At 38.4% G+C, this 16,365-nt stretch overlaps 3 protein-coding genes across 3 annotated transcripts; 2 read left to right on the top strand and 1 right to left on the bottom strand.

Moving 5' to 3' along the window:
• Positions 1-458: 458 nt before the first annotated feature.
• On the top strand, positions 459-6,856 carry LOC147284750 (uncharacterized). The gene is made up of 7 exons (XM_086245726.1): positions 459-502; positions 5,088-5,340; positions 5,439-5,674; positions 5,749-5,964; positions 6,069-6,170; positions 6,249-6,329; positions 6,419-6,856. Exons 2-7 carry the CDS (start codon positions 5,088-5,090, stop codon positions 6,854-6,856), a joined length of 1,326 nt encoding a protein of 441 aa, XP_086101852.1. The 5' UTR covers positions 459-502.
• Positions 1,317-4,900, top strand: LOC147284751 (uncharacterized; the record flags this gene model as incomplete). Its single annotated transcript, XM_086243811.1, has 3 exons — positions 1,317-3,598; positions 3,690-4,098; positions 4,184-4,900. Coding segments are annotated over exons 1-3 (3,408 nt in total), but the record flags the coding sequence as incomplete, so codon positions are not given.
• A 1,425-nt stretch (positions 6,857-8,281) lies between the features above and the next one.
• On the bottom strand, positions 8,282-10,867 carry LOC147284749 (agamous-like MADS-box protein TM6). Its single transcript, XM_086243377.1, has 7 exons — positions 10,489-10,867; positions 10,323-10,389; positions 10,125-10,186; positions 9,913-10,012; positions 9,155-9,196; positions 8,950-8,994; positions 8,282-8,824 (listed from the first exon to the last, which is right to left on the bottom strand). The coding sequence occupies exons 1-7, from the start codon at positions 10,674-10,676 to the stop codon at positions 8,531-8,533; spliced, it is 798 nt and encodes a 265-aa protein (XP_086099503.1). The 5' UTR covers positions 10,677-10,867; the 3' UTR covers positions 8,282-8,530.
• Positions 10,868-16,365: the final 5,498 nt, after the last annotated feature.

Here is a 16,365-nt window from a genome sequence, read left to right as displayed (position 1 = left end):
GAAACCCACCCACCCCCACCGAAACCCATCCCCCCCCCCCAGCCGAAACCACTCACCCAAACCCCCCCCCCTCGAAGCCGAAAGCAGCTCACCCCCCCTCCCCCCACTCGAAGCCGAAAGCACAGGTATTTGTTTTTGTTTTTGTTTTTTTTGAATTTATGGTATTTTGCTGGTATTTTCTGTTTTTTTTTTGGGTATTTTCTGTTTTTTATGGTATTTTCTGTTTTTTATTGGTATTTTCTGTTTTTTATGGTATTTTCTGTTTTTTATGTTTTCTAATATTGTGGATTTTGTACTTGTTGTGAATTTTGCATAAATTGATTGTGAAATTTCTGATTTTAGTGGTAATTAGTTAATGTTGTGAGTTTTTTTAATTTAGTGGTTTGGTTGTGAAATCTGAATTTAGATTGATGTTGAGCCCATATTTGACAATGATTTATTTTTTTGGTGAAGGAAGGATAGTGTTGCATTTGTTGTGAAGGATAATTGCATTTTTGGTGAGGTATGTGTTTAATCTATCTTTTAGTTAAGTTTTTGTATGATTTAGTATTTAATGTTTCATATATAATTGTATTAAATTTTTGAGTGAATTAGTTTGTATGTTAAAATTAATTATAAAATTCATTAATTAATTTGTATGTTTTTATATGCTAAAATTTAATAGTTTGTTTGTATGCTTATATGTATATTGTTAAATTAATTATAATTTAGTTTGTATGTTACATTTAGTTTAGTTTTAATTGCAAAATTTTCGATGACGTAGTCCAGCACTCCTCGAGTACTGGGTGAGGTCATGTGGCACGAAGCGCTGTGCGAAGTTATCAATCGATAACTTTGTACATTTAACTAGTCGTGCGAAGTTATCAGTGGATAACTTTGTACACTAAATTTCAATCGATATCTTAGACCCGTTCGAGAGTCTATTGGACGCGCGCATGGGCGCTTGGCGTGACTGCGCTCCAATATGATTCTTGAATTGTCCAAATTACCCATGGACAGTTTGGGAGTGCACAATTATGTGTTGTGGTTAGCGGTTCATGTGACGTGGTTTTGATCTGAGAAAATTTCGGCAACATCTCCTTATGTGTTCTTCGAGTGCATACTAGATATTTGTTTTAAATATCTACGTCGTGCACTTGGAGAACCATAGGGAGATGCTGCCGAAATTTTCCCAGATCAAAACCACGTCGTGTGAGCGTTGACCACGACACATATGTGCATTCTCGAATGGGATAGGGCCCTTACCGGAGGCATAAGGAGACGAAGAATGGTGACGCATCGTTTTCTAATTGTCGTGTAATATGGAAACATGCATCATGGACCGACAGTGGATACGTAATACGAATCGTGTTAGTGATGAATATTTGTATGGGATCGAGTCATTTATCCAAGTTGCACAGGAACATGTCAATGCTCAGAATAATATAAGGTGTCCGTGCCGGAATTGTAACAACTCTTTATGGAAGACAGTGCGTGAAGTCAGAATTCATTTGGTGAGATTTGGGATGTCACACAACTATACGACATGGTATTATCATGGTGAACCGAGAGTTTATGCTTCGACGTCCTCGGAGACCCGAACAATTCTGCAGCCTACTGAATCTGTTGCTGATGATAATGACCAAGTGATGGGCATAATAAACGATGCTTATCCATATGCATCGCTAGATCACGAAGTCAGTCAGCATGATACAGAGAGCGATAATATGGATCAAGATGATGGGTTGCCCGAAGTCCAAAGAGAAGAGTTTGATAAGTACGAGAGATTGTTGAAACAAGCTCAGCGGGAATTGTACTCTGGTTGTGAAGAGTTCTCAGTGCTAACTGCTGTTGTGGAGTTAATGCATTGGAAAGTACTTAATCAACATTCGAATCGAAGTTATGATCAGTTGATGGGGATTTTGAAACGAATGCTTCCAAAGAACAATCATATACCTGAAACCCATTATCTTGCGAATAAGGTGTTGAAAGATCTCGGTTTGGGATATGAAAAGATTCATGCATGCAAGAATGATTGTGTATTGTTTTACAAAGAACACCAAGGGAAGGATAAATGCCCTGTGTGCAATGAACCGAGATATAAGAACAAGTCTGTAGAGAGAAAGAAACAGATTCCGCAAAAGGTGTTGCGTTATTTCCCACTTAAGCCAAGGTTGCAACGATTGTACATGTCGACACATACTGCAACTGACATGAGGTGGCACAAAGATAAGCGGGTTGAGGATGATGTGATGAGACATCCTGCAGACGGAAGCGCATGGAAAGAATTTGACAAGATATATCCGGATTTTGCAGCAGATGCACGAAATGTCAGATTAGGACTTGCTACTGATGGATTTAATCCATTCGGAAATATGAGCACATCTCACAGCACTTGGCCAGTGGTCGTGGTTCCTTATAATTTGCCTCCCTGGAAATGCATGAAAAAAGAATTCACAATTATGACGCTATTAATTCCAGGACCGCAATCCCCTGGCAAGGAGATCGATGTATATTTGCGGCCGTTGATTGATGAGCTGAAAGAATTGTGGCAAAATGGTGTGCCGACATATGATAAGTCCACCGAAACAATGTTTTCCTTGCGTGCGGCAGTCATGTGGACAATAAATGATTTCCCAGCTTATGGGAATTTATCAGGCTGGAGCACCAAGGGTTATATGGCATGTCCTACTTGTAATAAAGATATAACTTCCGCTTGGCATGGTGGTAAAGTATGTTATATGGGCCACCGAAGATGGTTGCCGGGGGATCATAAATGGCGTCACAGTAAGGAGGCCTTTGACGGAAAAAAGGAGATGGGCGTGAAACCTAAAGAATTATCTGGTGATGACATCTTGGGGCAGTTGAATAACTTAGAATTTGGCCGGATTGGTAAACATCCCTCTAACAAAGAACGAAATATGCCAAGGTCACCTGCACATCTAAATTGGACAAACAAGTCGATATTCTTCGAGTTGGAGTATTGGTCCAAGTTGAAAATCAGGCACAATCTCGATGTAATGCATATTGAGAAGAACGTGTGCGAAAGTTTGGTGGGGACAATCTTGGGCATTGAGGGAAAATCAAAGGACACAATTAAGGCTCGACAAGATTTGCAAGAAATGGGCATCAGGAAACATTTGTGGTTAACGAAGAAGGGTGATAAAATGATAAAGAAACATCCATTTTATACCATGAAGCCTGTGGACAAGAAAGAATTCTTAAAGTTTCTTGCATCGGTCAAATTTCCAGATGGATACGCGGCCAATATCTCTCGAAATGTGAAAATCGACTCTGGAAAAATTTTGGGCTTGAAAAGTCATGATTGTCATGTTTTATTGCAACGTCTGCTTCCGGTGGGTATTCGAAAGTTTTTGCCTGAAGATGTGGTTGAACCGATTGTTGGGTTGTCGAGGTTCTTTCAGCATATCTGTGCTAAGACGTTGCGCGTGTCGGACATGGCAAAATTGAAAGATGAGATTGTGTACATCCTATGCAAATTTGAACAAATATTTCCACCGGCCTTTTTTGATATAATGATTCATTTAATGATACATTTACCGCAAGAGGCAATTCTTGCTGGGCCGGTCAGTTATCGGTGGATGTACCCAATAGAAAGGTAACAATTTCTAAACTATTTCATTACTATTCTCCAAGTTCAGCTCTATGTTACTCATAAAATTTTTCTCACTATGTAATTACATTTGCAGAATGTTGGGTAATTACAAAAGGTACGTCCGAAATCGGGCACGCCCCGAAGGCTCCATAGCAGAGGCATACATTGCAAATGAATCCATCACGTACTGTGCAATGTACCTCAGCAGTGTTGAGACGTCATTCAATCGCCCCCAACGCAACGACGACGGCGGTGAAAAAAATGAGACACTTTCTGTCTTTTCTCAAATTACACAACCATTTGGCGAAGCCCCTAAATCAGCTGTTGAATTCTCGAAACACGATATGGAGGTGGCTCATTGGTTCATACTCAACAATTGCGAAGAAGTTGACTCTTTACGCATTGAGCATGAGGAACTAATGAAGCGCGACTATCCAAGATGGGACATGGAACGTGTACAGAAAAAGCATCGGGAATTGTTTCCTAAATGGTTTAAGGAACATGTAAGTGATTACTGACAATAATGATCAGTTCGTTCATGTGTTTGTAAATTTTTTGTAATATATTAATTCCATTGTCTTTTAACAGATGGAAAAGCTGACTGATGATAATTCGCCGTTATACAAGGAGTTAATGAGTTTGGCGAGTGGTATTCAATGGGTTGAAACGTTTTCCGGATGTAATGTGAATGGAGTCAAGTTTTTAACTGTAGAACGAGATGCCATCTTGAGCACTCAAAATAGCGGGGTTTGTGTAGAGAACTTGGACACTGGCACGGTTGATTTCTACGGCAAGCTGACGAGTGTACATCAAGTCTTGTACTCGCATCGCTTTCAAGTTGTGTTATTTAAGTGTGATTGGTTTAATACAGACCCGAATAGGAACAACAGTATTAAACTCGATTACGACTTAATATCTGTGAATACAAACACTCGATGGTATGAGAATGATCCATTTATTCTTGCCACAATGGCAAAACCAGTATGTTATCTGGATGACCCTAAGGCGGGTGTGGGTTGGAAAGTAGCTCAGATGATTCAGAATCGAAATATATGGGATATTCCAGAAAAAGAAAATCAGGATGACGTGGCCTATCAAGAAGATTCATCTTCGACCATACCTAATCCATACAACAATGATGTTATCATACAACAAGTCGAGATACATGACGTTCCTCCAATTGAGATCGATGCCTTATCAATTGATCTTGGGCCACTTCCCCGAATTGATGTTAATGATTTCATCGATGATGATGATGATGATGATGATGATGATGATGATGATGAAGATGATGAAGATGAAGATGAATATGAAGATGATGATGTTGATGGTATCGATGATGATGATGATGAAATGAGTATTTCTAGTGGTGATTCAGATTAGTAATTGATAATGGTGATTCATATTAGTAAGTGATAATGATGATTCAGATTAGTAAGTTATTACTTTAGTTTTCTTTTTTACTAACATAAATATTTATTGAATTGTGCAGATGAGTTTGATCTCGAACAGGGGTGGATCTCGGAGGTCCACTTTAGCATCTATGTCCGCCCCTGCAGCCCAGCCCGCCCCTGCAGCCCAGCCCGACCTCATAGCCCAGGGCGACTCGACCCCGGCGATATCCCCAGATCTCTCATCTAGTACTGGGTCTGGGATTCAGTCGGCACGGAGGGCCCGACGGGGTCACCGTTATGGTGCATATGATAATGTTGCATCATCCACTCGTACTGCCTCATCATCAGAGAGTAAGAAAAATGTTTTCACATCACTTGTGTTTATGTTTAATTTTATTTAGATGTTATAACATTACTGTGAAATTAATATGTTATATTTGCTTTTCTAGGTACCAAAACCACGAGGGGGATAAGTAGAGGGTTGAAGGCGTCGCGAATCACTCGCACGACGAACGAGAGGATTCGAATCGTTATTGAGCAAGGTCACCTACGACCGAGCAAGGAGGTCCATAGTACTTTCGCTTCCTTTGTCGGATCGATTATCCGTGGTGAATGCCCCATGCTTTTCCCCAGTTGGGAAAAGGTTGATGACGCCATCAAGAGGAGCATTATGGGCTCCATTTCTGTGAGTATATTTCGATTAATATAAAATGATTAATTTGATCATTCCTAACAATTTGATAATTGCATTTTTTTCAGGTAAACTATGACATTCGGATGGAGGATCCGGATGTAGCTAGGTATATGGAGAAGTTATTGAGAAAAGTGTACGCCCAATGGAAGCACGAGCTGCACAAAGAATATAACATGTTTGGATCGGCAGATGAGGCATTGGCCAGCCCTCCTCCGGAGATGGCAGCTCGGCTTGATCAGTGGCAGTGGTTGTGCACTCATTTTCAGAGTCCGGAATTTTTGGTATGTTATATCATTTTAGGACTTCACAATTATTTTTTCTTATGTTATTCCTTTATTGTGTATACACTAATATGTGCATTTCCAATTTGCTTCATATTTAACAGAGGAAGTCGAATGCCAATCTTCAGAACCGGAAAGCGCCCGCAAGGATTGATCATCATGGTGGTTCCATGCCCTTCTCATACCGGGTGGAGTCATATCGTCAGGTGCGCTATTATTTAATTTAATATATATATATTCCTTAGTATTGTTTGAGTTTTTGTCAACATTACATTCTTTTTCAGGCTGGTTCGCAATTTCCGGAGGTCGACAACTACGGGGATGTTTATGCCCGACCCGGCAACGACAAGGGCAAGGCGAAGCACGTTAGTTTTTTATATTTTAGTTTTATTTCACAAATTTAAATTTTTGTATTTGATTTCTTAATTCCTAACTTGTGTATAATATTTTGAAGGCTGAGATGCTCGCCAAGAAGGCGAGTTATTTGGAGGAGGTGGCCAGCCAGTACCCTCCGGACACTCCGTTGGAGACGATCTCAGTCCCCGATCCCGATGCCGGTCTTCGTATTATGACGGAGACACTGGGTGTTAGGCGTGGTAGGGAGATACGCGGAATGGGAGCGGGTCGGGTTCGTGATCTCAGCGCCGGGTCTTCATCTCAGCCATCTGCAGATATAGTCAACCTGACCACTGAAGTGCAGTTGTTGAAGGGTCAGCTAGAAGAATCGAGAGCGGCATATGCGGAGCAGACGAGTAAGGTGCAGCAGATGCAGCAGATGTTTGGCCAGTTGGCCAGGATTGTACCTGGGTTTGTGCTGCCGCCCAACATCGACCAGTGCATGCCAGACTCCTCCACCGGTGTCGATGATGCTACTGACCTAGGGGGCCATTAGTTATTTGTATGTATGTATTAATTAAATTGTTGTATGTATTAATTAAATTGTTTCTACTTTGTATGGATATTTTGGATATATATAAATTTATTAATTTTGTTTTATATAATTTTTTAATAAAGATTTTTTTTTAATATTAAATTCATATATATAATTTAAATAAAAAAATTTTTTTAAATAAAATACGTTTGGGCGACGGACAAATTTCGTCGCCCAAAGATGGTTTGGGCGACGAACACCTTATTCGTCGCCCAAAGCATGTTTGGGCGACGAAATTTTTCCGTCGCCCAAAGAGGGTTTGGGCGACGAATAAGGTGTTCGTCGCCCAAACCATCTTTGGGCGACGAAATTTGTCCGTCGCCCAAACCCTTTTTGGGCGACGAATAAGCTGTTCGTCGCCCAAACCATATTTGGGTGACGAAATTTGTTCGTCGCCCAAAGCACGTTCCAGTGAGGAAATTAGCTTTTCCTCTCCCAAATCTTGTTTAGGCGACGGATAATTTCGTCGCCCAAACATGCTTTGGGCGACGAATAAGTGGGTTCGTCGCCCAAACCCTCTTTGGGCGACGAAATTTGTCCGTCGCCTAAACATTCTTTGGGCGACGAAATTTATGTTTTGGGAGACAAAAAAAATTCGTCGCCCCCTGGTGTCTTTGAGCGACGAAATTTATGGATTCGTCGCCCAAACTCTTGGGCGACACATTTTGGGCGAAGAATTGCTCGACGAACCAGTTTCGTCGCCCAAACTTTTGGGCGACGAAACTCTACTTTGGGCGACGAATTCCGTTCCTCTCCCAAACCCTTTTTTCTTGTAGTGTGAAGCCCAATTGGTCAAACAGAATTTGGGCTGAGTCAATTTGAGTGATTTAATTAAGTTCTAGTTATGTGAAGCCATTTTGTTGAAAAGCCCAAGACGAAGTTGCGTTTATCCACGTGATTGAATGAAATAAAGAACGTGCGTGTAGAACGCAAGTAACATCACAAAAACATCTGGATAAAAGACGCGTGGAAGGAGTTATTTGAGCAATGGAGTATTTTTTGCAGGTATTCTACCCGCCGTTCAAGACCAACTCAAGATTAGACAACGAGCGCAAACCCACTCTACGCCGATCCCGAGTTCAATTCCCAAGGTCTATATCACCTGTGGGCGAAATTATTTTCTTTGAAAATTTTGGGTCCCACAGGACCCATTGGTGCAGCATGAGGAATTTAGTTAATATATACTATTCAAGCAACCACTAATCACATTACCCAGGCAAAGAAATTAAACAGCAGTAAACACACGATTTGACCAAAAAATTTAGTAATTTTTTTTGGTCTGAATTTAGATGAATTGGTTCATAAAGCTAGCAATCCCTACCTTAAATAAAATTTCATGATCAACATAGTTTTGATCCGATACGATCATCATCAAGGGTCAAGAGATAGACCAACTAAATAAATATATATTAAAAGCAGTGTCAGTCAACGTACTGATATATAATACAACAACCCCATAAGTAAGGCATGCACTGAAATTCATTTCAGTTTCAGGCCATTCTAGTTATATATAAAACATCACTAAGAAAACATATTAATTTTAGATTAATGCAGCTAGCAGGTCTGATTAATTGGGATAATTAAGTGACCTTAAATAATTCAGTACTGCTAATTAATTAGTCCATAGATAGTATATCAAGCTCCGAGGCGCAAATCGTGCAGATGATCGATGGAGGAGACGAGTGAACCTCCTCCTCCACCGTCATGTCCATGGTTGAGATGAGTGATGGAGGAGACAAGTGAACCTCCTCCTCCTCCTCCGCCTCCACCTCCGCCATGTCCATGGTTGAGGACGTTAGTAGGGTGTACATTGTGGTGGTGGATGCGAAAAGCATACAAGTTGGATGCCCCATTCGCAAATGCAACTGCAGATTCATAATCTCCCTCATCGTCCACATACCCATATTGTGGATCCTCAGTGATTGCTTCCTGAAATCAATTCATTCCATTAACCGAACTTTAAGAAATTCTAATTGCATTAATTAAAATGGGTAAGCTAGCAATTATATATTAATTAGAAACTGAATTTCAGGAGAATATATATATGTGCTTACATAGCCATGCTGGAGATTTGTATGCCTTTGATCCAAGTTCTTTAACTGCAGCAGTGGAAATTAAAAACAGTAACATATATGCATGTTTAGAAATTAACTCCTCAGATATGATCAATTAAAATAATTGAATTAATCATATATAGTGAAAATTTAAGAGGAAGCATATAGGCATGGATCATTGGTGCAGTTAAATTAAATTCCTAACCTTTTTCCTGCAGGTCTCTGCCTGGGTTTTGAGCACATGGTACTGTAAAGAATCCAACAAATAATTAACATTTTCACACAAAGGCCAAGAAAGTAACATATCCAAAAGGATCAACCAAGAAAAATTGTTCGGTAACATTTATAGGTGAGTTCTAGTTAAGACCAACTTCAAATTTAAAGGAAATTACGAGGATGGTGAACTCTAATGATTTAATGAGACAGGGAGGGATGCACCAAAACAAAACTATAAGAAATTAATGCAGCTTCATAAATATTTTTTAGTGTTGGAAAAAAGTGAAAAGAAAAACTTCTCTATTACGGGTGTGTATATAAACATATGCCCAGAATTTAAAACATAATTATAATTAAAAGAAAAAAGACCCCATATACATTATTTAAAAGAAAAAAGGAATTATATAATTATATCTTGTGACCATATAGAAATTATAAGATTTTGGGAAAGACTATTTAATTTTGTGCTTTCTAAAAGGAAATAGAGAGAAAAAAAAATTAATAAAACCCTAGGAAGTGTTATATTTAAGGGGTTATTTATGCTTGGTAGATAGTGGCATACACTAAAAATAAGTCTAGGGTTCAAAATTTGGGGTTTGTTTTTTTATATTAATTATGAAACCCTAAAATAAATTAAATTTTTGCAGATCGATCCATATCCAGGCAATCCCTATTGAAATTTTTAAGTAATTTTGAATACCAAATTAAAATTAATAAGCTTTAGAAACAAATTATTAAAGATGGGACCTTTCTGTCACGTATGACCGCCACGGCTTTAGACATCTTTTCATCAAGATCTAGCAGCTCCTTGTAGCTCAGACCATTCAGATCATGCCCCAACCTCTGCCTGTTAATCAAAAATACATATCACCTTAAACCAGTAATCGTCCTCTCAACAATTAAATAAAATAAATTACTCTCTCTAATTAGTCAGCTTGAATATTGAATTTATTAATGACCTGATCTCTCTCCTCAGCTTATTGTTGATCTCTTTGGCTTTCCACAAGTTCTCTTTCATTGTCTGCAGCCACCAAAAAATACAAAACAAAACCAGAAACAAACACTAAAAACCAAGACACCCTTTTTTAAAAAATAAATAAAAAATCAGACAAAAAAAATAAAAAAGTTGGAAATTAAGAAATTAATTGCTTGGTTACCTCGTAGTGTGAGCTCCATAGATCGACCCCTAAATTTTTCTGGTATTCATCATACATGGCCTTGGTCCTGATCCATCACAATAAAAAAGACAAATTACAAAAATTAAAAAAGAAGAAGAGAAATAAATTAAAATAAATAGGTTGTTGGGGTAATATATATACGTACGTAGTGTTACCGCTGATGTACTCGTGGACTTTCTTAGTGTTGGAGACCATGATGAGGGAGACCCTGGCATCGCAGAGAACGGCGAGCTCCTGAGCTTTCTTGAAGATCCCATTTCGTCGCTTGGAGTAGGTCACCTGCCTGTTGGTGTGGTTTTCGATCAACTTGATCTCAATCTTCCCACGACCCATAATTAATTGATTACTTGATTTTCTTAATTCTTCTTCTTTTTGATGATAATATCTTGTTCAAGATGAACAAATGTGGTGGTTGTGTATATATATAAACAGTTTTGAAGGGAAAGGTGAAGATGAAGAATAGAGAGAGGGGAGGAGGGTTTCTATATCTGGAAAGTGGGATGGAAAGTTGGGTTGTAGGGTAACCAGGAATGTCTGTTGCAATAAAACTGCTTCTGTGGACGACTTGTAAAGCTAGCTAGCTATGCTAAAACTGTTGGCATGTGATGTACGGGCTGCTTTTGACCATGACACTACATCACACAACACAACACACCACGACACACCACAAGTCCTGCATTACTCCCTGTTCCGCGTGGAGCTAGCTATCCAGCTAGTGAAATTGTGAATTGAGAGTCACTTGAGCTAGTCACAGTACTGTCATTGACTCTCATTTTCAATTCATATATGTTTGAGAGCTCAAAATAAACGATGTCTAGCTAGCTAGCCATTACCAAATTCAATTAGAATTAATTATTGGGTAACCAAAATATGCATGTAAAATCACATCAATATATTATAAATTTCTAGCTAGTTTTATATAGCTAGAGCTAGAGGCCGGTTTAGGAGAACAATGCTTCCCTCAGTGCCTGGTTGGCTCCTAGCCTCCAACCCCCTCTTACAGATGCATGTACGTTTTGGTCTTTTCATTCTAAATAAATAAAAAATTAATTTATAAATTGAATGAAAAGACCAAAACGTACATGCATCTGTGAAAAGAGAAATGATTCTTTATAACCGATATACGTACTGTCACGTGGTATAACCAACCTATGTGTTATAATACAAGTGAATATTATTAATTTTACTCTACAAATATAAACATGTCGTCGAACAATACTCTTACACATTAAATTAGTTACATCACGTAACGGTATATCGGTTATACCGAATGATTTTTCATGTGAGAGGGGGTTGGAGGAGCGACTAAGAGAAATATTGTTCGGTTTAGTATCCAACCGTGAGACTGGCTAGCTACTTAATGAGCATATATTTTAATCATAAAAATTTATTAAAGAAGCTTAATGACCGCTTGAAAATGCTATTGATGTCTTCGTTAATTGATTGCGTACGTATTTAACTAATACACACATCCAACATGCATGTTTGGATTGCCTAAGCTGGCCCGCTTGATATGCTTAAGATCAAAGAAGTAAGCTCCAAATTGAAAATTAACCCAACTCATAAATAAAATTAAAGTACCAAGAGACAATAATTTCACTAGCTAGCTAGTTAGGTTGATTGTTGTTGAGTCTGTGTATTTAATTTTTGGAAAAAAACTAATTTATAATAGAGATATGAATTGATTTGGCATCCTATGAAATAAAATTTATTTTAAAATTAAAAAAAGTTTTATGTAATGAAATATAAAGATATATATGCTATCATGTTATTGAATTGGGATACCAAATTAACTATATTCATGTTACATATAAGTTTCTCTCTTATATTTTTTTTATATATGCTCATGAATCATGATCAAGATCCATGTATGGTTCTCACTCTGGGCTGCTGGCCGGGAAGACTGAAATGGACCAAAGCATGCATGTCTATCTACATATGTTTTTCTTTTTCGAAACTGTAGCTACAAGCCAGGCTCATCATGTGCAAGTATATATTTTACATATATAGGTCTAAGCTAGATATCATCAGTAAACGTGTAATTTACTTGGACGCCAATAACGAGGTTTAAGGAGCTGCTGCTAGTGTAGTGTCAGTGTGTGATTGAGAGAGTTCGAAGAGATTAACGTTGTTGGCTACCTTGGTTAATTACCACTCAGCATATATAACTTAGCTTCTGTCCCATCTCTCTCTCTCTCTCTCTCTCTCTCTCTCTGTTCTAGGAGAAACAGGGCCAGGCTTCGCCTATGCCCCATGCAAGACTCACTCTAGGACTTCTGACCTCTCTATTCTAAAGCTAGCTAGGTAGCTGCATCAGGCTAGCTAGCTTTAGCCCTTCCCAAAGAGGACTGGCCTCGATGTCTTCACAGTGATTAGTCTTGAGAGTAGATTTTCATTTTATTGGGTTCATATATATATATAATTTCGAGTTTTGAAGAAATTTTGATGATTTTTAAATTTTAATAAAAATTTGACGGAAATTGATATCAAAATACGAAAATTTTAAATAAAATTTTATTATATATTTATTTATCATATTATCTACTAAATTGATAAAAAATATTGAAGAAACCAAATTATATAGTAGGTTTCATGTGATATAAGATGAATATAATGCACGCTGGAGACAAATATTGTTAAATAAAATTAGTATAATGAATAAATAAAATTAGTATATTATCTATACTCTATAATATGTACACTAAACCCTATATATTTTATAATCTATATTATATATTGTTTAGGATATGGTATATGATATTAGGGTTTAAGTCCTTTATGGTACTTTAAATTATTTTTTATATAAAAATATATTAGAGTTTACTAGTTTAGGGTTTAAAAACAACTAAACGAAACTCCAAAACGGCCAAACGAAACCCCAAACTATTTTTTTTCTTTACAATTAACCCCCCCAAACCCCAATCAACCCTAAACCTTTTAATTTTTTTCTTTTTTTTTTCCTTTTTTTTTCTTTTTTTTTTCTTCTTTTTCTTTCCTTCATTTTCTTTTTTTTTTCTTCTTTTTTTTTCCTTCCTTTCCTTTCCCTTCTTTTCCCCCGAGGCTCCAGCAATTCCCCTGTTTTTTCTTCTTCATTTCTTCTTCATCCTCTCTCTCTCTGCATCTCCCCTCGCCATCTCCCCGTCGCCCCTCTGCCCTCGCCCCGTCGCCCGCTGCCCTCGCCCCGTCGCCCCCCTGCCCTCACCTCTCTCTCCCTCGATCTCCCCCTGCCGCCGCCTTGCCGCCACCCCCTCTTTCTCCCTCGATCTCCCCCCTGCCACCTCTCTATTTTTCCCCAAAAACCCAGCCTTCCAAAACCCGAAACTAGATCTCAAATTCTCACCGCCGAAATTTCAATAATTTCGACAACTTCGACGAAATCATCCCGAAAATTTAACAAATATGAGTTTCGATTTCGACACCCCAAAAAATCGAAATTTTCGGCGAAATTTCGACTTCGAAATTTAACACCCTGTATATATGTTTTTTTTTTTTTGGCCAACCATATATATATGTTCCTTATTTAACACGTTTAACGCTAACTTTAAGCCTCTGTGGCTGGACTCTAGGCTAAGCTTGCTCAGGTTTACACATTTTTTCAAGTTGGTACCTCAATTAAAAAAAAAGTTGTAAAAACGTACCTCAACTACCATTTTTTGACACTCACATACCTCCGTTAAGTTTTTCGTTAAGAAAGCTGTTATGTGTCGATGGTGACCATTTAATTAACGGTCAAATAGTTTCCGATTAACCTAATTTTTTGCAAAGACGATCCTTCAATGGAGAGTTGAGACCAGAAAAATCGATGGTTCCGATCATCAAAATAAAATGTAGAGTGAATCCCACAAGAGACCCCTTAAATAAGCTTATTTAAGGGATCCCTCAATAGAAGGGAGTTGTATATATATATATATATATATATATAAATGCTCTAAAGCTAACTCGTTAGCAAGTTAATACAAAGCTAACCACCCTGTTGGACCCACCGCACAATGTAATTTCAAAATCCGAACGGTCTATTTTTCAGACTCTACTTCATAGATCATCTCTGTAAAAAATCTCCAAAATCAGAAGTCATTTAGCAATTTGATTATACTAACAACTATTCATATGCTTTTATCGAAAATAGTGTTCGTCTATTTATTTAATTACAATTAAATGACTAAATAATTTTTGATTTAGTTGATTTTTTGCAATAATGATCTTTAAAGTAGGGCCTTAAAAATCGGCGGTCCGAATTATGAGATTAGTTATGTGGTAGGCCCAAAAGCATGGTTATTTTTGTATTAACTTGCTAACTAGTTAGTTTTAGACCACTCCTCATATATATCATGCTGTATAGCTAAAATATTTTAAGCTTCAGCCTCCAATTTATATTAATCTCACTAATTAATGATCATATGGTACTAAAAATAAGTACGTGTTATATTAAAGCATGTTTACTACATTGGAATCAGAATTAGAAGGAATTCGAATGAGCAGACTCGGAATAATAAGGAATCAGAATGAGCAGAATCATAATGATAAGAAATCGGAATGATATAAAACACATTTATTTTTAACAAGGCATTTTTGTAATCAAACTAGTTAATTTTGATTTCGATTCTTGCTAGTTAGTAAACACTTTTATGAAAATTAGCTTTATTTTCATTTCGTTCATGACAGTTAGTAAACACGTTTATGAGAATATCTAATTCTAGTTCTAATTCCTACCCATTTCGATTCCTACTCATTTCGTCATGCTCATTCCAATTTATTCTCATTTCGATTCATACTTATTATGATTCCTACTCATTCCAATTATTTATCATTCCGATTTATTCTCATTTTGATTCTTGTTTAGTACATGCCCTTATTGATTAATGCATCACTTGACAATACTCACATAAATTTAAATCCCATACGGATTTGAATTCTCTGCTGGTTTTATATAATTCATTTACATAAAAACTACAATTGAAAAATGTTAGGTATTAAATTGAAAAAATTGAAATGATAGGATGTAAGTTGTGAAATCCCCCAAATTTTAGAGGTGTAAGTTGTAATTTGCTCTAAAAGAGTGTTACAAATCCATTTGATTGGACTGTTGTACATAAAACTTTGACCCACACACACGTGTCAAATAGAAAACCTCTTCTTGTCTTTTTTTCCATCAAAAATAGAAAAGAGGGCTGCTATTTGCACACCCTCTTTTTTCTTTTTGCACACCCCTTTTGAAAAAAAAAAAAAAACTCAAAAAAAAAAGACCACTTTGGCCCTCCCCTCACCCACACACCCACACACCTCATTCCCATCTCCCCCCCCCCCCGGTACACACCCCATTCCCATCCTTTTTTTTTTTGTTTTTCTTCACTGTCAACCTTGGCCGCCGCCAACCTTGGCCACGCCTGCCATCGCTGGCCACCTCCCCGCGAACAGAGACCACCAGCGGCTCTCTCTCTCTCTCCTTCCATCTCTCCTCTCTTCCTTTCTCTGTCTGCCTTCAAGATCGGTGACCACCTCTTCGCAACTGCCTGCGCGCAGCACCCAGCCCGCTGTCCTCCCACACGCTGCTACACCTCCGCCCGCAGCACCTCGTCTTCCACCTCGAAGCCCAGAACCAGCCACCATTAAAAAAAAAAAAATCAGTTCGGCAGGTTCGGCGGACCAGTGCCGAACCGGGCTGTTTCGTTTGGCAGTCATCCACCGAATATAACAGGATTGTTCGGCGGATGAGTGCCGAACGAAACAGCCCAGTTCGGCACTGGTCTGCCGAACTGAAATTTTTTTTTTTAATGGTGTTCGGAGGGGAGGAGAGAGAGGGAGGGTGGTGCTGCGGGAAGAAGAGAGAGAGATAGAAGGGTGGTGCTGCGAGGAGGAGAGAGAGAGAGATCGGTGCTGCGGGGAGGAGAGAGAAAGGGAAGTGGTCGGTGAGGGAAGGAGAGAGGGAGGGAGGTGGTCGGGTGAGGGTGAGGGAGGGGGAGGGGGAGGGCTGTGTTTTTTTTTTTTGGTATGAGTTGATGAGGTGTGGTGGGTGAAGGGGTGT

Source organism: Dryas octopetala, chromosome 5 (assembly GCF_963921425.1).
Source record: "Dryas octopetala chromosome 5, drDryOcto1.1, whole genome shotgun sequence".
Lineage (NCBI taxonomy): Eukaryota > Viridiplantae > Streptophyta > Magnoliopsida > Rosales > Rosaceae > Dryas > Dryas octopetala.
This window is presented reverse-complemented; position numbering and strand designations above follow the sequence as displayed.